Genomic DNA, 22970 nt, shown 5'->3' on the forward strand with positions numbered 1-22970 from the left:
ACATACCTATGAAGAGAGTCACACTTCTATGAACATATCTATGAAAAGAGTCACACTTATAGGACCATACCTATGAAAAGAGTCACACTTCTATGAACATACCTATGAAAAGAGTCACACTTATAGGACCATACCTATGAAAAGAGTCACACTTATAGGAACGTACCTATGAAAATAGTCACACTCATATGAACACACCTATGAAAAGTCACATATATGTGAACATACCTATGAAAAGATCCACACTTCTTTGAACATACCTAAGATAAGGTGACCTATAAAAGAATAGCATTTTGTAAGAGGCCAGACATCACTCTGAAGTCCTAAATTGTTAATCCAGCTGTTATAAGTCATGTTCACATATGACCTAGTGTTGACAAACATGCACACATGGGATGATAGTTAACCGTCATCTGTGTCACTGAACTCAAGGATTAGTCTTCTAATGTGTATTTCACTCAGCTTAGCAATCTAAGAAAAACTCAGCAAGTCAAAAGAGGCAACCATTTCCAGATTTAGGTTTTGTATGCGTGGTTTAAGTATTTGCATGTGTGCATGTGTGTGCAAGTATGTTGAGGCCAGAGGTCAACATTGGATGTCTTCCTCGTTCTACCTTATTTTTGAGACAGTCCCTCACCCCAAAACTCAGAGATTCAGCTGCGTTGTCTGGCCAGTGAGGTTTAGAGATCCTCCTGTCTCAGCGCCTCCCAGTTATAGGGTTGCAAACGTGTGCCACCCAGGCTGGCTTCTTACGTGGACCCTAGAGATGGAAACTCAGGCTCCCGTACTTACACAGCCGACAGTTGGGCCACTGAGCTATTTCCTCAGCCCTCTCTTCCAAAGCAAGTTAAACACCCCAATCCAAAATTTTGAAATCCCAAATCCAGGACCTTCTGGACAGCATTAAGAGAGCTCAACAGCAAAATTTCACACGTGTGTGACGGGTCATAGCCAAAACATGGATGAATCACAACTATTGTATAAAGTTATCTTCACACTCTGTGTATAAGGTCCACATTAAACACAAATGAATTTCATGTTTGGATTCAGACTCCATTCCCAGGAAAATCTTAACACATATATGTGGACTTTCTGAAAATCCCAAATATTTCTAGTCTCAATTATTCCAGATAAGCAACACTCAGCCTGTACCACCGACTCCTCACAAATTCAGAAAAATAAAATAAGATTGCATTCAACCATTTCCGTGCCAAGTAGTTATGGGCTTTTCTGGTCTTAAGGATAGGGCAAAGATTCTTAGGAAACCAGATCCCCAAAGACTGACAGTCTTGGCCACTTGTCTTGGGTTCTACTCTCTTTCTGGTGCTAGCTCCAGGCTTGACTTTACCTGCTCTGGCTCAGTCAGGTACACGCTTAGTTCAGCTACCCCGCTGTGGCTGAAGCTCAGCCAGCAAAGAGGTCCAGAAACTAGGACCATTTTAAAATTAAATTGATTTCAACTTCCAAGTAGCCTGAGATGAGCCAGGAAATAAGGCTTCCATTGCGCAGGATCTTCCTATAGAGCGGGGCTCTCACCCTACATCCTTTTGACCCGGACTCTATGACCTCCCTTGGTCAGTTATCCAGCTTCCTTTTATTGTTTGGTAATTCTCTGGGTGACAGAATACTGTCTAGAATAATTTTACTTTAAGGTTTCTATATTTAAGGAAAAAAATCATTAAGTTTGAGTAATTTTCCCTTATGGATTCCAGCGGGATGGAGAAAACCTTGCCGAAGGTTTCTTTGAAAGTTTGCAGTCGGATGACCTCTGTTTAAAAGAAAAAGAAATAACCGCTTCCAAATGCATGTGCCTGAGCGTTCGACTCCTACAACTCGGTCTGATTGGTAAGGGTACTCAGCTGTTTAATAGGTCAGTCATTCCACAGTTACTCTTTGAGGACCTCTTCAGTGCCTTGTGCTGGAGGCCACAAGGCTTACGTCTGCCCTCTTGCTCAGGACTCTGCATGGCTCAGAAGACAAGACACTGAGGAATCAAAAGGCCTGTTCACCTTGCCATAACTCGCCGACATTTATGAGCACTCTGGTTGACACATGTCCACCATGCAGCCCACGGGCAGCCCTGCATTCTGCTCTACCTATAAGTATGGCCCCCACACAAGTCAAAAAAGTGCTTAGAACATTATGAGCTTTTCTTTTCCTCTCACGTGACCTGACTGTGCGGGTCTCAGGTCTGAACATTGTTGATGACCACGTTTGGCTGCTGGGCGTCCCTGCTTGTGTCTAGAGTATCTGGCTCATTTGTACTTGAACCATCCCAGAACAAAATTAACTGAGATCCACAAAATTATTCCACTCTTTGTTTGCCGCAGTATTATTTCAAACGTCTTTCATGGCCTAGAAACTAGTAGCTACTGGCTACATGAAAGCTGCAATCTGGGGAGAACTGAGCTCACTTTTAGAGGTAGTCATTGCTATCACTCTCTGACCACTCCCCCAAACGTCTGAGTTACCCTAGCAACTCCACCCTATTAGCATACCGTGTCCTGCTGGGTAATCAGTTCATGATCTGCCCTACATCAGGACCAAGATAAAGAAGAAACTGTAGACTCTACCCTTTACATGATGTCCTATAGGTACTCGGAGTTGTTTTGTTTTGAGACAAGGTCTCACTAAGTAGCCTGGGCTGACCTTGAACTTGCAGTGTTCCTGGCTCAGCCTCCTGCACACAATCCATGCCCAAGTTCCTCAAGCCTTCTTAGTGTAAGTCTCTTCCATTTTGTTGGTCATTGCTGCTGTTACTCCTTTTGCTTTGCTTGGGGATGTGTAGAATTAAAGAAGTGAGTGCATGCAGGATATGACTAGCCAGCCTGGAGGACCATGAGCAGCTGGGCTGTAAGGATGAGATTGTGACATTTGCAAAAAAGTGGATGGCGGCGGAGATCATTATGTTAAATAAAACAAGGCACACTCATAAAGATATCATGTGTCATCTCATGTGCAGAATCTAGGTTTAGATTTATATATGCATGCATACACAGTATGTATTTATGCAGGTGTGTGTGTGTGTGTGTGTGTGTGTGTGTGTGTGTGTGTGAGTGAGTGACAGGATAGCAGAAAGGGTGCTTTTGGGTGCTCTAAAGAGAGGGCAATAGAATGAATGTGACAAGAAAGGGACTTCTGGGGAGGGAAGATGACAAGAGGGAGGAGGGGTGGGGTGGAGGGTGGGAACTGAATAAACCCAAAGTATAATGACAGGCAAGTGTGAAAATATCCCAGTGAAATCCGTTACTTTGTATGGTAGCCAAAAATTAATTTCAAAAGGTAAAGAAAAATGTTAAGTTAAAAAAAAAAAGAAGTGTGTTTTCTACTTAGTTTTAATTGTTTTTTTTTTTCCCTACTAATCCCCATCCATAGTTCTGAAGTGCTTGATGTCCGAGACCTTTTCTGTTTTGGAAGATAGCGAAAGCAATCAATGCCAATTTACAAACATCTTCTACCTGAGTTCTAGTTTTCACTTACTGTGCACCTGTGTCTAGTTCAGGTAATTGCCGGGTCCTGAGGAGGTGGGTATCCTGAAACCACATCCCCTGGTCTCAGGGAGTTACAGCCTCAAAGGGAAATGGGCAGCATTGCAGGGAAATAGGTGGAAGACATATATGTCCTTGATGTGGGATTCCCCTCTGTATGCAGTGAATAATAAATAATAATAAAGAAGCTGCTTTGGGCCTGTTGCAGCCCAGAGTAGGGCAAAGCGAGAGTTCCAAGCAGATAGAGGAGGAGAGAGTAGGCGGAGTCAGGGAGATGCCATGTTGCCCCCACAGGAGATGGACTCTGCATGCTGGAACTTTGCTGGTAAGCCACGACCTCATGGTAATACACAGATTAATAGAGATGGATTAATTTAAGATATAAGAGCTAACTAGCAATATGCTTAAGCTATTGGACGAACATTATTGCAAATAATATAGTTTCTGTGTGATTATTTCGGGTCTGGGCAACCAAGAACAAATGAGTGGACTCCATCTACATGTCTGTGTTCTGAGAACATGGAAGTAGGAGAGGTTTGCTCTACCTTCGGGTGATGGGAATTCAGGTTGCTCCTCGCAGAGAATTGCTATCCGTCCTACTGATGGACCGCAAAGCCACCAGACATTGAACTGAGGATCTAGTTTTCCTCGCTCCATAAATTTCAACGGTGGTCCCTACTTCCTGAAGCCAAAGGTGGCTTGTGTGTGTGTTAATAATATGATCATGCCAACTTCTCAATCCTGCTCACATTACACTTTGGATACAAAGGTCATGGCACAAAAATACTGTCATAGATATTTCCCAAGGAATCTAATTATCATACTTGACTATTATTTCAAAAACAAGTTAATAGCTCTTCATGGGTTGAGTAGGGAGTCAGAGGAATGGATAGCAAGGAAGAAATAAGAAGCACCGTTAGGCAGACTCAGGGGACTTAGACTATGGTCCTCAAAGCCAAACTTCTGGTTTGTTTTTTTTTTTTAACCTACCACATGGAATGCTCCTGGAGCCTTGACGGGTCTGAAGCCATCCACAGGTACACACTGATCAGCGTGGCCATTGCAGAAGCAGCTGCCCTTGACGATGAAGTCATAGATGGCATAGTGTGTGAAATGCTGAGGCTTTGCGTTCACGTCGTTTCCCTGACAAGGGCAGGGTTGTCGCTTGAGCAGCTGCACGCGGAGGTTGGTGATCTTCAGCTGCTCCTGAACTTTGGCACCGTAAGGGTTTTCTATGTCGTACGGTGGTGACAGAGCTCTGAAAATAACCTGCAAGGAGAAGAGAACACCATGTGTGTGTGCACAGGCGGTGTGCAAGCCCTGGACTGTTTGCCAGCTGTAGTCCCAGTTTGATTTATGCCTCTGGTTATCGGCGTGATAAGATAACCTGAGGCTTTCAGGCCTTGCTCACACCTGGAGAAGAACCACCCTGTTATTCTAAGGAGCGGGTGTACGTCCTGTTGGGATACAGAAGTACACAGTGAGTAACCAGCCGGGATGACGGTGGCCATGCAGAGGTCATGGGGGATGAGCATTCTGAGCAGAAGGAACAGCAAGCTTCAAGGCTTCGTAGCAGAGCCAAGCTTGATTTGTTTTAGGAAGAACAGCAGGCCAGGCACGGTGGCAAATAGGAGTGAGGCAAGAAGATCATATGAATCAAGAGTTCAAGACCAGCTAGGGCAACATGGAGAGACCCTGTGTCAAATCCAAACCCAAACCAAACAAAGAAGGTCCGCGTGCCTGGAGACCAGTGAACAAGGGAAGAGGGGCTGGAAAGAGTAAGAAGCAAACATGACGTGCAGAGAGGGAGGGCCTTTAGAGGCTGTGGTGGGGGTGACTTGCACTGCAGGGAGCCAATGGGATGGTGTGACCAGATATCCCATGAGTCATTGCACGTTCTAAAAAGATAGCCTCACTTCCCAGAGCACAGATTTGCTGCGGGAGTACCTTCCGCTCACTGGGGGCGTGGTATATTTCTCTTTTAAAAAAAAGCAGCAAGCCTCGGCTTGGCCTCTCTTGGTTCCGATGCTTGGTTCCGGCTCCTGCTCCAGTGACTAGGCTCCTTTCCTGATGGTTTGTGTGTATGTAAGTTTTACCCCTCAAAATAAATACCCCCTTTAAAACCTAACTGGTGTGGGATTGATTCGCCATTACAGATTATACAGGTAAAGAATGAGGGGAGTGGCTGAATCAGAGCGTGTGTGTGTAGCTCAAGGGAGGCCCTGGGTTGGATGCCTACCCCTTCAGTAAATAGATATCTAAATAGTCAAAAATCGAACAGGACAGCCAGTTGAGAAGCAACTGTAAAGCCAAGATCCAGGAGCTTATATTTCTGAATGAAACTTAACCCTTTCAAAGACTAATTGATTAACAACTAGGGCCATTATTTCTGTTCTACAAATATTTTGAGTTTTCCTTTGCTGGAACTGAATTCCACATTTGTAGGCACTTTTACAAAAAGAGTATTCCTACAGACGGTAAATGCACTGCCCTTGAGGACAGACTGATTTCTGAAATGAGTCAGAAGTCATTTCGATCCAAGTGTGAGGAGAAAAGAGATTGACCAAGCTTCCGACATCCCTCCTGGTCAAATAATACACCACGTGACTACTGAGCCTGCTTCTCTCCTGTAGGTTACAGACAACTCTGAGGTTTGAGGAAGGAAACTGGAGAGAGGAGGATTCGGGGCAGACTTTGGGTGGTGGGAGGAAACTTTTGTTCATGCATGAGTCTCCACAGTGCTGGGGTCGTAAGTGATTCTGGCATGGGTGACACACAGTCCCCAATTTGCCTGCTACCTGGAGGAGTAAGGTTGGCCACAGCCAATGGAAACAAGGGATATAAGAGATTCTGAAGTATTGTAATATGAAAAAGTATTAAACAACACATGCTTATGCAGGATTTATAAAGACATAGAATAAAACTTTGTCAGTCTTGAGCACTGAGCATGCTGAGATTCTTGAGCATCTTTTAGGCTGTGAAGTCTTAAATACTCTAACAATAATAAACAAAACCCAGAAATATTTTGATAACTAAGTAGCACGAACATAATTTTCAAATGTAGGCTTTGGAAAAAACTACCACTTAGGGAAAATGTATCCAAGTTGACCTTATAGAAAAATATTTTTTTTAAATTTGTTTTTGTTCCAAGGATCAAACAATGGGCTTTGCACAGGCTCACACGCTAGGGAAGCTCTCTATATCCTCAACGTTGTTTCCACTTTTTCTTTTTCCTTCTTTTTTTTTTTTTAAAAAAAACTGAATTTTTCTTAAGGATGCTTTAGATAAGATTTTTTTTTATTTTAGGAATGAATTTTAGGGGGCTGGAGAGATGGTCCAGCAGTTAAGAGTACTCGTTGCTCTTGTAAGGCTGGGTTTAGTTACCCACATAGTAGCTTACAAATATTCATAACTCCAGTTTCAGGGGATCCAACGCCTTTCTCGGCACTCCACAAACACCCAGCACATATATGGGGCACACATATATATGGAAGCAAAGCACTCACACACATACAAGACACAAACATCGTAAAAATTAAAAAAGAAAGAAAAGAAATGGCCAGGCATAGTGTTATATGCCTTTAAACCCAGCACTTGGGAGGCAGAGGCAGGTGGATCACCCAGTTCAAGGCCAGCCTGGTCTACAGAGCGAGTGCCAGGACAGCCAGCCCTACATAGGGAAACCCCGTATCACCCCCCACCCCGCCACCCAAAAGAAACGTAATTTATAGCGAAAACATGGAAAGGAAGGGGTCCGCTGCGGAGAACCTACACCCTGCCTGTGAGGACAACACTGCTCTCCATCAAATATAACACTGCCTGGGCGGAACTCGGTGGACCCTTGGCCTTTCTACAGTAGTCAGAAAGCATTTCCCTGCAGTATATAGGGGAAGCTCGAATCGCCCCACACTCTTGCTTAACCATCCTCCTCCCTGCCCTGTCAAAGACCCATTTTCTTCAGAATAAAATATAGTCTTCAATGGCCCTGCCTGATTTTGGTCCTTAGTACTTATATGCCCGTGCTTAGTACCTGACAGTCTGCTTAGAGCACTAACAGCAATCAGTACTGTAGTACCCACGCTTAGTCCCTGACAGTCTTTGGTCTGTTGTCCTCCTGGGCAGAGTGAAAGCTTCCTGGGGGTAGTCCCAACATCACAGGAGCCATCCCGGCACTTTGTGGGTGTTTAATGCATTTTTGGTTAATGACTAATGAATGACAAAAATCCCCTTTGCTTCTGAGTAACGATGAGTTTGGAAGCCCCGCCTCCCACGTACAGAGCCCCGGGATAAACGCTCTGCAGGATTTCACAGCATCCCAGGGGGAGAGGGAAGAGCTTGGTACAGCAGTCATAGAGGCTGCGTTATCAACTAAGCGGTGCGTGCATTTCTAAACACCTCAAACGCAGACAAATGCTATCTTAAAAGTATTCTGGCCCATTTTTAACCGCATTAAGTCGGTGGGAAATGACACCGTGCGGAATCAACTTTTCCGACCCAACACTATGTCACTGAGTTGAGAGTTGTCGCGGAAATAATGGGTTTTGCTTTGTAAAGATAGACATCAGAGAACCTGCTTCATATTTTTTTTTTTTTGAAACACTTGACAAACAAAAATCCCCAAAGCTGGAGCCGTTATGGGCAACGAAGGAGACACAGCCATCTCTGTTAGCTCTTCATGCAGGCATAGGGAGACATGACCCAGCGCTAGACAAGCGTTGCCCGCTGAGAAGCCTCTAGGCTTCACGGGCTGTCTGCCCACCCTTCCTTTTCCTGGACATCGGAGGCAGTTGTTTGCTCTCTGTTCCGGTCACGTGCTTACCCTTGACATTCTGGACATTTACCGGGATCCCCCTCTCCCTCCCCAACCCTCTCGCCCCGTGAGTTGTTCGGCAAAAGCACAAGATCCATCAAGGTTTGGGGAAACTTAGAGGCCCTTTTGCTTCCTGAACCCAGCCCAGGGAGGCTGAATGGTGGCTCTGTGCTGGGTGTGCATGACACCACAGTTGGCAGGCTGCTATCAGCCGGGAAGGGACATCGTGACCCCTGCGGCTGCGTACTGGGAAGGAGACAGCCGAGTGCCACCGACACAAAAGGGAACGGGAATTTAAACCATGAAATCTTTTTTTTTCCAGAGAGGAGACGCCTTAATCTGATACTCTGGGAAGGGGATCTAGCCTACATCAGGAAACAGAGTAGGCCAATGCAGATGCTGTGGAGTCCTGGCAGGTGGCCCTTGGGTCCTACCCAGAAGAAGCCTGTGTGTCACTGCTGGAGAGGAGGAAGGCGCTGTGGGAGCCCTTCATTTCCCATCAGCCCCTTTCTGTTTTGTCCCCAGGAAGAGCAGGAGGTGCCTGGGGGTTGATCCATCAATGAGCTTCTGCCTCCGGACACTCCCAACAAGTACAAGAGTCAGGAGCCCTCCTTCCTGATAAAGACTGAGCCTTCTTCCAGCCTCTTAGATTGATGCCTGGTGCCTCAGGACTCTTTCTCCTTAAATTTAGTGATTTTTATTGTGTTTTAGTTACTGGCATTCTGCTCATTACAGAGAAGTTCTATTCATAATTTAGAAGACAAGTATCCACACTATGGTTTTTTTTTTTTCCACAGACAGTTAGGAATATGAACTTAATAATATCTTTCCCCCTAAACTCCTGTATAGACTGCCAACAATTCTGTACAATTGATGAGTATTCTTCTGGGTCAAAAAATATGCCTGTATATCAGCAGTTCTGAAAGTACAGTCCTTGGACCTCTGGTACCCTTGGGGGATTTTTTTTTTAGAAAAGCAAATTCTTAAACCCTATCTCAGGTCCACTAAATCAGAAACTCCACAAACTTGGCTCAGCAAGCAAAGTTTTAGTGGGCCCGCTAGGTAATTCTGATGCAGAAGAGAGAGCAAGAAACATTGTCACACAGTTTAAAAAAAAACAAAAACCCTGCTTAGAATGCCATTGTATGGATGACATAATTTATTTAGCTAGGCTACTATTGTTAGGCAATGAGGCTGTTTCCTTCTCCATGTAACCAAATACAATGAACACCCTGTGCGTGAAATGTGGACTTACATGGTATTTTTCTAACTTCTAAAAGTAAAATCGACAGAGCTACGAAAATGCAGAATTTAAAACTATCTGCCCTTCTGAATGAATCTTGGATTCCTCTGCTATCCAATCCCTGGTCTTGTCTGACCATCTCCTCCCCCACCCCATCCATCCCCTCTCTCAAGGTGGGGATTTCTCTGTGTAGCCTTGGTTGTCCTGGAATTTGCTCTGTCAACCAAGCTGGCCTCGAACTCGGAGATCCACCTGCCTCTACCTCCAGAGTGCGGAGATTAAAGGCGTGCGCCACCATGCCCACCTTACTTGCCTGACTCCTGTGAGGCTAGGAACCCTAACATGTCATGTGTGGCTGTGGAGTCTCAGCTCAGGTTCCACTTTTTATGCTTTGGTGTAATTCCTTAAAGAGTTCTAAACGGACTAGATCCCCTCCTTCCCCACCCCTGGATTTTCACATATTACAGAATTTGCTGGAGAAAGCGGGTAGTTAGGGGTGAACCCTGAGGTTGTATAGACCAGCCTCACTTCCTTTTGATGTCTGCTGATACAGTGTGGCCAGCAGCCTCCCTCTCCTGCTGCCAAACTTCTTCCCCCACCATGACACATTTTGTCTTCTTGCACTGTAAGCCCAAAACAAACTCTTGGTCTCTCATAAACAAACAAACAGCAACCACCCTAAACCCAGCAGTATATTGAGAATTTGTAAAAAACAGAGTGTATGTTTTTATGTGCCCTGAGCTGGTGTAGAAGGATTTTCCTTTCCATCGCCAGCCCCAAATAGCAACATTGAAACTTCTTAATTATGAAAGCTTGGCCTTTAGCTTAGACTTGTCTCAAGTGACTCTCCCAACTATTCACCTGTTTCTTTTCACCTACGGTCTGTCACATGGCATTACCTCTCTTCCATCCTGCACCTCCTGTTTCCCCTCCTGGTGTCTCTGGATTCCTCCTGCTCTTTCTTCCTCTCCCCAGAAATCCAGCCTGTGCCTCCTGCCTAGCTATTGGCTGTTCAGCTTTTTATTACACCAATGACAGCGATACACTTTCACACAGTGTCCAGATATCCCACGACAAGCTGGGGATTGTTAAAAGCAGAGGAAGGACTAAGCCAACAGCAGGTGCATAACGGTGAAGGAATTCTTCCAAAAATATGTTTTATGTATTGTCCCATACTTCAAGTTTTATTGCCTCTCTTGAATAATCATTCATGAAACATGATGCGAGGGCAGGAGTGGAGGCTTGGAAGGGGGAAGGAGAGAGAGGAAAAAAAAAAAAAAGAATGAGCCTGCCCTCCAGAAATAACCATCACATTAAAAACTTACTGTTCGATTGCTATCGTGGGAAATGTTTTAAGTCCCAACTGATAACCCACCCCCATGGATGCCCTGGGTACTTGCTCCAGGATAGCACCTGCTCAGAAGTCCGTTGTTTGTGCCCATTTGCTTGTTGGTATACATTAGACTGAGCATTCACAGCTTGGGATCTTGCTTGGTGAGGAGCTAAGGGCCCCCCTGCGTGTCCCATAGACTCCAGCACACAAGAGCATTTCACAATTACTACTAAAAAACAATGAATGAACGGTTTCTCAAATTGCATTTTAATAGGAAAAGTCAAACAGGGACTAGGCTTAGAACTAAGAAAATAAGTTGTTCTTTTTAATTTTGTTTTAACTTTTAAAAACTCCCGTTAAAGGCAGTGATAGTACATGCTTTTAATCCCAGCTTTCGGGAGGCAGAGGCAGGTGGATCTCTGTGAGTTCAAGGCCAGTCTGGTCTATAAAGCAAGTTCAGGAAAGGCAAAACTGTTAACACCCTGTCTCAAAAAAATTAAAAAAAAAAGACTCCTATTGAATTAACTCTTGATGATTTCTTATATGTGTAATTTGCATTCTTATAACACTACATACTCTTAATGCAAATCATATGAACACATGCATTTATTAATATCTATGTAAAGCATTGCTACATTTTGTTACATGCTTTATGGATTTCGTCTCTTCCATATCATATATGATTTTTTTATATTTTTAAATTTTTTTACAATTATTTAATGTGTGTGTATGTGTGTGTATGTGTGTGTACGTGTGTGTATGTGTGTATATGTATGTGTGTATATGTATGTGTGTATGTGTGTGTGTATGTGTGTGTGTATGTGTGTGCATGTGAGTGTATGTGTGTGTATGTGTGTGTGTATGTGTGTGTATGTGTGTATGTGTGTGTATGTGTATGTGTGTATGTGTGTGTATATGTGTGTGTGTATGTGTGTGTGTATGTGTGTGTGTATGTGTGTGTATGTGTGTGTGTATGTGTGTGTGTATGTGTGTGTGTATGTGTGTGTGTGTATGTGTGTGTGTATGTGTGTGTGTGTGTGTAGGTCACAGGACAACGTGCAGGAGTTGGTTCTCTGCATCTACCAGGTGTGGCTTGGGGTGTGAACTCAGATCTCCAGGCTTAGCAGTAAAAATATTTACCTTTTTGTTTTGTTTCGTTTTGTTTGGGTTTTGGTTTTTGATTTCTTCAAGACAGGGTCTCTCTCCCTGGCCATCCTGGAACTAGCTCTTGTAGACCAGGCTGGCCTTGAACTCACAGAGCTCCGTCTGCCTCTGCCTCTGGAGTGCTGGGATTCAAGGCGCACCGCCATCTCCGCCACAATCCTGCGATGTTTGTGTTCATAAGGAAAACAATGAGGTGGAGATGAATAAAGAACCATGGGATCTGTGGTGTGCTTTCTTGTGTGTGGAGCAAGGTTGCCTCTGGAACGTGGCTGCATTTTCTCCTTAATGGAACCTGAAGCTTGTGTCCTCGAAGAAGCAGCCTTTGTCTCCATGGTGTTGCCTGTTGTTTCCCGTTTCCTTACTTTCTGCTTCTGTTCTGCTAACTCCAGGGTGCACTTGCTCTTCTCACCCCCGTTTCTTAGTGTAGAGCCTGAGATGGCTGCTGTGACTCTGTCCCCTCGGTGCTTCTGTCCTTACACCCTCCTACTTTGACCTGCTGCATCTTCATTTTCAATCAGATCAAAAACCAGGCTGTGTAGACCAGGCTGGCCTCGAACTCATAGGCATCAGCCTGCCTCTGCCTCCCAAGAGCTGGGATTAAAGGCGTGTGCCACCACTGTCTGTCTTGTTTTCTTCCTTTTTAAAAAAAGGTTGGCCTTATTTTTAATCATGTGTACGTGTGTGAGTGTATATGTGCACATGAATACGGATGCCTATGAGAGCCAGAAATGTCAGCTTCCCCTGGAGTCACCTGATATATTGTGTGCTTGGAGCTGAACTTGGGTTCCCTCATTGTGAGCCCAGGAATCATCTCTCTCCATCCACACACACAACCTCTGATATTCTTTAATGCCAACGAGGAAGGCCACATCCCCTAAACATCTGAAGTCAGTTGCTGCCATCATTGAAGTTGAAGGGTTTGGCATCCGATTGAAAAACGCGAAGAGCGCATGCTCCGTGAGAGGAGGCAGTGAGCCTTAATGGGCTCCCGTAACAGGTTTCTGCCACCATGGCTCAGGGTTCCTCTTGGAAAGCCTGTGACATTTCAGGCTTTTCAAAAGCCTTGCAGAGAGTAGGAATTCTTGAAGGCTAGATAAGGAGAGGACAGTAATTGACGTGTGGGCGTCCGCCGTTGAACAGCTGGTTGGTTTAATTTTAGAACGTTTGTCCTTGACTGTAACACTTTTAAGCGAAGCACCTACTCGTCTTGGAAAAGTATGTCTGACTTCTGGGCAGCGACAGAATCCTTTTGCTTACACCCCTGGAGCGTTAGGCACCCTGCTTCATCAGATAGCTCACCTTTTCAAGAGGGAGAGTCTTAATCTGCTGAGATAGGGCAACACAACCCAATAAAGCCCTCAGCGGGGCGGGCGGAGGAATGCCGTGCACTGAAGTGACTTGCTTGTCCGATAATAACCTCCAGTAGTAAGTACACAAAAGCCTCTTTGCGCGTTTCAAGGGCATATTTACGGTTTTAGAGCCTGAAAGGCTCCTTCTGAAATATCTTCAAAGGAAAGGGAGGAGGACAGGACCGAAAGGAGATGTTTCTGACAAGAAACATCAGAGAAGCAAAGTAAAAACAGAGATTGGGCAGAAAACAAATGCCCCAAATTCCCCCAATGAGTACGGAATCCCAGCCTTTCCTTTGCTCAGCACTTAGAATCAAAGGACTCGAACAGCAGAATCCTTAGGATCAATGATCCAGTCCTGGCAGGCTCAGAGTGACTTACAAGATCAGGGGGCAGGTCGGTGACAGTTAGGACCAGAACCCAGGATTTCAGCCTCCCCATTAAGAATTTTCCCCACAAATCCCCCTTACCCTTTGAAGCCAGCTGTTCCCGGTCTAAGTTGAATTTAAACTATGGAATGACATATGTTGCATTATCCCTTGTTATCCTGATAGTGGCTGGGATTGACCGTACTATCGGGAAAAGTGATGGTCCCGGGTCTTGTGTGGCACACAAGGAAGCTGTGAGGCTTTTTTTTTTTTTTCAAGAGTCGCAGATGTAGGGATACCTTGAAAAAAAATCAGTACTCTTACAAATGAAGCTGACTGGCACGTAACATTTCCCTAGGGACCTTGCTTTCGTTGAGACACAGACCAACCGGTGATGCCAGGCCAAGTGAAGGACTTATTGACAAGCCTCTCAGATCCTGTTTGTCTGCTTTTGAATGGGTCTTGCTTCAATACTGACGACCCATTTACTCAAGAGTCCGCTTAGCTCACATCTTGGATCTACAGGGTCTTCTCGTTGTCTGCCCTGTGACAGAAATGCTCGTGTGACCTCCTAGTTTTTGCCTGCCCTGCTCTGCCATATTGAACCTGGTTCCGATCCAAGAAAGCTCCCTGCCAAAGCTGTGCTTCACCTGGAATACACACTACACCCCTCTCTCATCATCACCCATTGCCCACCCTGTGACCTGGCCAACTCACACTATCTTATGGATGTCATCTCCCACGTCACTCTGTTCACAAAGTTTGCTTCATTGTCCTATCTCATCACAAGTCCAGCTTAGGTGTCCCCGCCATGTGCTATCTCCAGGATCTATTATTCCTTCCAGACTTGGAAGTTACCATGCTTTTTTTTTTTTTAATTTAATTGTCTGTGTTTTTTTCTAGACTGTGGGCTCTAGGGACACAGGGGACTGTATCTGTTTGTACAAACAAGCTTAGTGCATATTACAAATACGTGTTTGGGAAAACTCAGACAGGCTAGACAACAGTTCTGATTTATAAAGACCTTCCATTCTTCCTTATCTCATTTCATCCTTAAAGAACACCTAGGGTGTTGGCAATGGTGCGCCTCACGCTCATCTTTCCGATAAAGGAACCCTGAAAAGGAAACATCAGCTTGTCCAAGGTCATGTAGCTGGGAAGCAGCACAGTTAACATTTGAACGCAGGTGGTTGGAGTCCAAATTCAGCTAACGCTGGGGCTGGGTACAGAAGGGTGAATAGGTGACCAGGGGAGAGAAAAAAAAAAAAACAAAACTGGAGTCTCCTGCTGGAGAATTAACATGACAAAGAGAAGAACCAGGACAGAGGTGACTGGGGGGAGGGAGGTCAGGAGAAGAGAAGCCAGGTGTGAGAGGCCAGAAAGTGGGTGCCAGCACCCAAATGAGAAGACAGAGGTTGGGCACTGGGGGCCACGGTGTTTAGAGCACGGGAGGAAGAGCCAGGAAAGGTATAAGAGAGGGTCAGGGATGAATGTAATAAAACAGAAAAAATATGTATGCTCGTGGAAGCCCAAAGAAGTGAAAACGCAAAGGCAGAAAAGCAACAATGGTAGATGCAAATCTACAGGGAAAAAAGAAGACCGGGAACCTTGCCCGGCTTGGCTGGAGACAGGAGTTATGTGTTGTTGTTTGTTTTGAGACAGACTCTCACGCTGTAGCCTTGGCTGGCCTGGAACTAGGCGGAAAGGCTGGCCTCAGCCCTAGAGTCGAAGGTGTGAGCTGCCACACCCTCCTGAAGGTGGAATACTTTCGGCAGCTCAGAAGGGTCCCCGTGTAAAGGTTTTAAGAAAGGCCACGGGGACCAGGAAACAGAAACAAGACACAAATAGAGGAATATTGGCCGTCACGTATCCACGCTTAGTAGAGAGGCGGTTGGGGTGTTGACACACTCAAGTGTCACGTAGACGTCATAATGAGAGCAGAAGCCACTGCGATCCCTGGGAGGGCGATTGCTAGGTGGTGCGGTGGATGATACACTATAAGGAACTGCCAGGCTTCTGCTACGGTGGCTGCGCACGTTTGTATTTCTGCTCTGGGTGCATAATGAGAAGCTTTAGCTGCTACATACCCTTGTCAACACTTGTTTTCGATCTGTCGCCTTCATTGTGCAGTGAATACGAACGGTTTCTCACGGCGATTTCAATTTGCGGTTTCCATTGGCTTACAGGATTACGCACTGTTTTCATGTTTTGGCTCGTTCCTGTGACTTAGTGTCTATCCAAACCTTCCGCCCATTTTGGTTATTTTTCTTGAGTTAGGGCTTTCATGAATTACCACATGTAAACGCATATTCAGGCATAAGCTTTCCAAATCTTTCTCACGGGCTGGCGCTTACTAAGTGTTTTAAAAGCAAAGCCTTTTCGTTTTTGCAAAGTTGATACTTTTCCTTTGTAGCTGGTGCTTCTTGTATCCCATCTCTGAAATAGTTTCCAACCCTAGGTCATACACAACTTCTTTTTTATAAGTTCTATGTTTTTAAGCTCTTATGTTTGGGCCTATAGTCTGCTTCAGGTCAGTTTTTATGTGGTGTGAACCGACTACTGAGGCTCTTAGGGCGTCTTTGATTTTGGTTTTAAGTTTTACAGGTCGAATTATACCGGCACTATTTTCAGAAATGTCTGCCTTTTCTTTCTTGAATCTTGTTGGCAGCCTTGGTACTTTTCTCATTCTATCTCTTCTTTTGCCTGAGAATCATTGAGCTTCTTAGGTCGGTAGGCTGGGAGCTATTACTCAGTTTGGAAAAGTTTCCCAGTTTCCCTATTTTGCCTTCTGCTTCTTTTAGGCTCTAATTGTGGACTCTTTGAACAACGGGGGTTCTCCCACAGTTCAGGGTTGCTTTATTGTTTTGATTGATCTCCTTCTGCTTCTGTTCTGCATTCTTATATAGCTTCTACTGGTGACATAGAATCTGTACCATATATTCTACCTTTAATGCCTACAGCATATTTGGATGCTGGGCGTTTTGTTTCTAGACTTTCCATTTGAATCTTTTTAGTGTATCCCATGGTTCTCTTCAACACATCCATGTTTTCTTGGCCATGCGGAGCCCTATTTACAATAGTTGCTTCAATGTCCTTGCCTGCTGATGCCACTGTCTGTGTGTGTTTGGCTGGGTATGTTTCTATGAACTTTTCTTCTGGCTAGGAGTCACTTTTTCTTGCTTGATAGTTTTGCTTAAGGAGTAGGCATTGTGAATTTTAGGTTTGTTACTCACTAGATTTTGATGTACGTCTCTAAGATGGTTAGACTTAAATGTGGTATAAAATTAGTTTAATTGTGATAAATTAATCCTTTTTGTCTCTGTTCCAGGGCAGGACATTGGGTGTCTACCTTTCTTGTAAACTGCATTATAGCTATGAAATTCTCTCACTGAAGAAAAAGCTCACCATTTTCACTAGGTTTGGGTGGCCAGTTGTAGTATGGGCGCCAATCTATAGTAGGACGAGCAGTGGGCTGTGTCCTGCCGCCCAGCTAGCTTAGCCCCAAAATAGGTAAGGCAGCTTCTTTATTTGACCAAAGGAAGCAACACATAGAAAGAAGAACCTCCTACAGCAGCCAGTGAGTTCCCAGGATCTGTGGGTCTCTTCTCTCAATGCTGGATTTAGACACACATGCAGCCTTGCCTGCCTGGATTTTTACCTGGGGTGCTGGGGATTTGAACTCAGATCCCCACACTTGCAAAGTAAGCACTCTTGCCCACTGAGCCACCACCTTCGATAGAGCCACCACCTTCTGGGGCTCACTTAGCTCCACCGCTAAAGCTCCCTGAGAATCCTTGTAACAACACTGCCCTGATGCCTGTGAATCCCGAAGTCTTTCATTCTGTGGAGTGGGAAGACCAAATATTCGCCACCTTTGAAGAAATGCTCAGAATTGCTCGACTACAGCTTTCTAGGGATGGTCCCTGCACTCTTGTAGAAGTTTAGGATGTACATATCCAGCTCGGAAGTCAGCCAGAAGTCCATGCCAGCCTTTGCACTGATGTCCAGCCATCCCCCTGTCCCCGCAATTCGCCCTCTAGTAACCCACCCTGAAGAACAGAAGCAGCCTTGACTTTGTCTCCTCAACTCAGGTTTCTCTTTCCCTGCTGAGGCTTGGAAACGGCCCTGTGAGTAACCGCTGGTAAGCAGAGGCCTGCCTAAGGCCTGCGGTGTTTGTTTCTCCTTTCCTCAGGACTCAGTCCTGTGTTGTCTAGGTCTAGGACCTGAAAGCCACGGTATTATGTAGTTTGCTTGTTGTTTTTGTTTGTTTGTTTTAATCTTGCAGGAAGCTAAATCTTGTAACTGATAATCTTTCAGGAGCCAAAGCTGAAATCCCATCTCAGAACCACAACATTTTAGGAAACTGCAACTTGTGGAATGTTAGAAACAAAAGGGAAAATCTACCTGATTTAGTGGCAGCGGTTTGCTTGCGTAAACGCATTTCTTCTTTCTTTGCTTGCCCTTCCAGGCCCCACCTCCCTTCCTCTCTGAGGGCCTGTGGGTCCTACTTGAGATTCTTTTCCCCTGAACAAGCTAGAGTTTGTTCTCTATGCTTAGCTGTGTTAAGAGACACACTCAGTGTCTGAATAGCAGACGGCATCCTTTCCCTGCAGTGGAGGGAAACTCCAATACCTCTGGGGGGGGGGGCAGGGATGCTTCATTCCCGGAGCTTAAAGCTCCTACGCTTTGGACTGGCTTTGCTTTCATCGCTCAGTGTAATCAGAATAAAGTTTTCAGACTCTTCTTTGCCCTGGCCACCTCGGTATGACCGCGAGGTACTCTAATTGCAGAAGGGTAGTGACAATGAAAATAGGATTTATTTTCTGAGGTGGGACAATAGAGATTTTTTTTTTTAATGAGTACTTTTTAAAAGGGCATCTATCTATGTATCTATGTATCTGTCTATCTGTCTTGTGGGTCTATCTAAACCTCAGATACAGAAAACCACAATTAGGTGAGCTTTCTCATTGAACACGAGTGGACGCACTGGCAGGTTTCTATAACACAAACTTCACCCCAGGATGTCCTTTCCTCGCTTTCAGACTTTAGCAGGAGCAACCAAATGTCCTGACTAAGGTTTGAAAACAAGCCTCCAACCCTGTTTCCCTGGTGGGGAGATCCTGGCTACCAAACAAACAGACTTCAAAAGGACCTCACGACTTGTCTTAGGCCGCGGACAAATATTTACTGTTACTGGAGGAGTGGGCAGGACAGGGCCACTTTGACCTTGAGGACCCATATTCATTACAAGCGTGAAACGTTTCCCCAGCAGAAAAGAGTCTCGCATATCTTTTCCCCATTGAGTTCCCATCTGAAGGACGAGGTTTAGTTTCAAGAGTTGAACTAAGGAAAGGAACAGAAGCAGTCTAGGAGGAGATACCTGCAGACAGAATGGCCAGCAGCTGGCAAGCCTTTGAAAAGGCAAGCGAACATTGAAAAGGCAAGCGAACGATCTCTCATTTGAAAAGGCAAGCGAACATTGAAAAGGCGAACGTTCTCTCGTTTGTACTGCACTTCCTGAAGAACACTCTGTCAGCTCAACTGGGAGACAGCTAAGTCTAACGCGTAGAGAGAGAAAATGATGGCGTAAAGGCAGACTATGTTTTCCTCTGCCCACAGAATAGAGAATTCTATGGAGGAATTCGAAGCACAGAATCTTGAAGGCTGTTTACAAGCCATTGGGTTTCTAAGCAAAAATGCTCTCAATAGAAATTCTGCACTCCGAGGAGACGTGGGCTCACGAGTGGAACCTCATTTCAGCTTCTGTAAATAGGCTGGGGGATGTAGCTCAGCGGTAGAATATATGCTTAGTATATGTGAGACCCTAGGTTGGGCTCTCCAGAAACACACACATATACATAAATATATAGCTTGCCTATGTCTTTAAACATTAACATAAATTTTATTTTTAAACGGTGACAAACCCCTGGTTAAATAAGATGAAAATCTCAGGTCTGTGTCATGAAGCTTTTCAAGAATGGAACCGTTGACTTATTAGCTAGACTACCATTTGCTTATTATTTGGCGCTGAACTTCATACTGTACTCAGACTATAATCCCAAAGGAGAAAGGCAGCCACACATACTGTGTCAGGGATCCCCTAGTTTTGTTTGTCCCTTCTTCTTCGATGAGACGGTGTCTCTGTGATGATTAGGCTTGATTCCCATCTCAACAGGATGCTGACCAGCCAATCGCTGGTCCTGTCTCCGGGGTTTACTAGATTACATTCATAAGTGGGAAGCCCTCCCCAGGTGTGGGTGGTGCCATCTGATGAGCTGGGGCGTTGGGCTGAAGAAAAGACAGGGAGCTAAACCTGTGTCCAAGCATGTGTCTGTCATGCTCGACCTCCTGACTGGGAATGCGAGGTGACCAGCTGCTCCCATTCCTGCCTCTCCGACCTCTCCGTCACGATGGACGTGAAATACACTCTTTGTCCTTGAGTGGCTTTTGTTGGGTATTTGGTTGCAGAAACAAGATGAGTAAGGAATACCGTCTTGCTACGCAGTCCAGACTGTCCTCGAACTCTCTATGTAGCTCAGGCTAGTCTCCACTGTCATCCAGATTGTCCTTGGACTCACTGTGTAGCTCAGGCTAGCTTCCAGTTATTCCTCCTCAGCCTCCAGACGCTGGGAGTTACGGGCCTGTGCTATCACGTCTGGTTTGCAGATGTCTCTAATTCTTGGAAAATGAGCTCCACAGGATTTCAGTTGCCCCTTAATTCTTGAACACTGAGCTCTATCAAGAATGCTATGAAACAATTCTATTTATTTATGGAGTTAGGAGGGAACAAAAGACTCCTTAACCCTAATTTCTCAACTGAGGAAGTTTTCTCTATTATGACTAATACCTACTCATGATATGAGACCCACCCACTTGCTGTGAGACACACCCACTTATTCTGATACCCAACTACTTGCTGTAAGACACACCCACTTGCTGTGAGACACACCCTCTTGTTTTGATAGCCAACTACTTGCTATAAGACCCACCCCCACTTGCTGTGAGACTCACCCGCTTGCTGTGAGACACACCCACCTGCTATGAGACACACCTACCTGCTATAAGACCCCTCCCCCCATACCACCATTCCCCACCTCCCCACTCCCCACTCTCATCAAGCAGCACATTTCATTGCTAGATGGTTTTCATTATCAGATCTTCTGCATTAAGCTATAGTCTGTCTTGTAATTTCAAGTACTATATTGGAGATAAACAAAGTAAATTCATTTTATCTTCAACATAAAAAAGTCCTTCAAATAGTTAAATGTGATCATCATTTAGCTTTCATTGTCTGGGTAAACTACCCACAGTACTTCTTGCCTCATAGTTTCTAAACCATTCACCCCTCTGGCTGAGTATAAAACAGCCTCTCTTTTATTTCTATACCTAAGCCACCAATGAAAATATCTCCATTTCTTCTTTCTAGGATGCCAAGCGTCTAACCTCTATTTTTGAACATTTCTTTTGGTGACTGTAGGCTTCCAAATCTAAATGGATGTCAAAGGTTTTCTGTGACCTAGGCAACACTCAGTTTGAAAAGACCTAGAGTGCTTTTGGTGGGTTCACTTCTTTGGGAAGAGATCCAGCTGACTCGGTGGAGACAGTGGCGTGAGAGGGGCTGAGTGCTGTTTTTGAGACACATGCTTATGTAGGCTTTGATGCAGTTACCTCCAGACAGGGCAAAACGATGATGCGAGACTGATGTCAAAGGTTATTGTATTGGGAAGTGGAGAAAAGGAAGGGTCAGTTCTACATCTGGATTATAATATAACATACACCTTCTATACATTTCTGTAACATCTGTCTTGCATTATTACACCCCAAGAAAATGATATTTCTGGTCACAGGCTAACTAAATTCATTGAGAGAAGGGCAGATGAGGCTAAGGTAACAAAGGAGTGGAGGTTTGGGGAAGCCAAATGAGTCTAAGTGTTCAGTAGCTACGTCTGAAACAGGATCGCTCCCCCTGTCCTACGTAAGGTCCAGTACTTATCTTGGGGCCATACAACACCAGCCTATTTAATCTTCAATGTGGAAATCCCTCAAGTAGTTAAGGGGCAGTCACCCACTTAGCTTTCTGGGTATTTATCTGCAGTGTCTTCACAGACGTCTCCAGCAGCACAAGCAATGCAGCTGAGGAGCTAGAAACTGCAGCACAGCACCAGGGGCCGGCTGCGTAAGTGACAGAGCTGCTGGCGCTGCAGCCAGCCACGTGGGCTTTTTTCACAGACTCTGTTAGACAAGACTGTGCAGAAGTGACTAAGTACGTTCATAGGGGGGCTCTTAAAGAGGAACACGCAGCTAAAGAGGAACAGCACCGCTCAACTCCTGGCTGTGGATTTTCATGCGAGCCTGGATCATATTTCATAAAGTGATTTTGGAAAACAGGTGTGTGTGTGTGTGTGTGTGTGTGTGTGTGTGTGTGTGTGGTGTATTCTGGCTACCATATTTTATACAGGTAATCTCTTAAACATGTTCTAACTCCCTGACTAACCCAAAAAACACCTTAAGAGAAATTTGAAAAGCATATTATTTGAAAAGCCCATTCATCTTCATGGCAAACCTTTCATCCAAAGTCTTAAAGCGTATTTACCCTTAGCTGAAAAATAAAAGGGGACCCAGAGGAAGGTTGAGAGCGTAACTGTTGCTCATTACAGAGCAAACTCCAGACAGAATCACTTAGAAATGACTTCAGGAGTCTGGAATACCGCAAAGGTGCAGGTGGGTACATTTTTTTCAATCTCTTCTGGAACTAGCTCTTATAGACCAGGCTGGCCTCGAACTCACAGAGGTCCGCCTGCCTCTGCCTCCTGAGTGCTGGGATTTAAGGCGTGCGCCACCACCGCTTAGCCATTTCTTTCAGTCTTGCTCGGGCATTTCACTTTCAACTCATACTTTTATCTGGCTGCAGCATTGCCACCTAAAACTATCTCTTAAAACTTAGCTCTTTATCTTTCATTTGATATGCATGATATAATTTAACAATAATTTGTAAGATCACAGTGGATAAGCAGCACTAGGTATGACTGGAGAGACAGGAATTGTCCTTTCACCTGATTTGATCATTTTCCTTGAAACCTAGCATAGCTACTTTGTAACTGTCCAATGAGATAACCGGTCTACACCTTAAAAAAAAAAAAGCCTATAATTTTTATGTTCACTTATCAGTACCATTAAGTAGCCAAGACAGATGTTTGTTCTGAACTAAAAGTCTG

At 44.8% G+C, this 22970-nt stretch overlaps 1 protein-coding gene across 2 annotated transcripts in view; it reads right to left on the reverse strand.

Moving 5' to 3' along the window:
* Positions 1 to 22970, reverse strand: part of Ntn4 (netrin 4) — a 98854-nt gene that overhangs the window by 56896 nt on the left and 18988 nt on the right. For both annotated transcript variants that reach the window (XM_048418541.3, XM_048418540.3), the window contains exon 3: positions 4479 to 4757. In XM_048418541.3, the coding sequence (XP_048274498.2) occupies positions 4479 to 4757 (279 nt within the window). The remainder of the gene's footprint in view (positions 1 to 4478; positions 4758 to 22970) is intronic.

The sequence above is a fragment of the Myodes glareolus genome, chromosome 26 (assembly GCF_982192425.1).
Source record: "Myodes glareolus chromosome 26, mMyoGla1.1, whole genome shotgun sequence".
Taxonomy (NCBI): Eukaryota; Metazoa; Chordata; class Mammalia; order Rodentia; family Cricetidae; genus Myodes; species Myodes glareolus.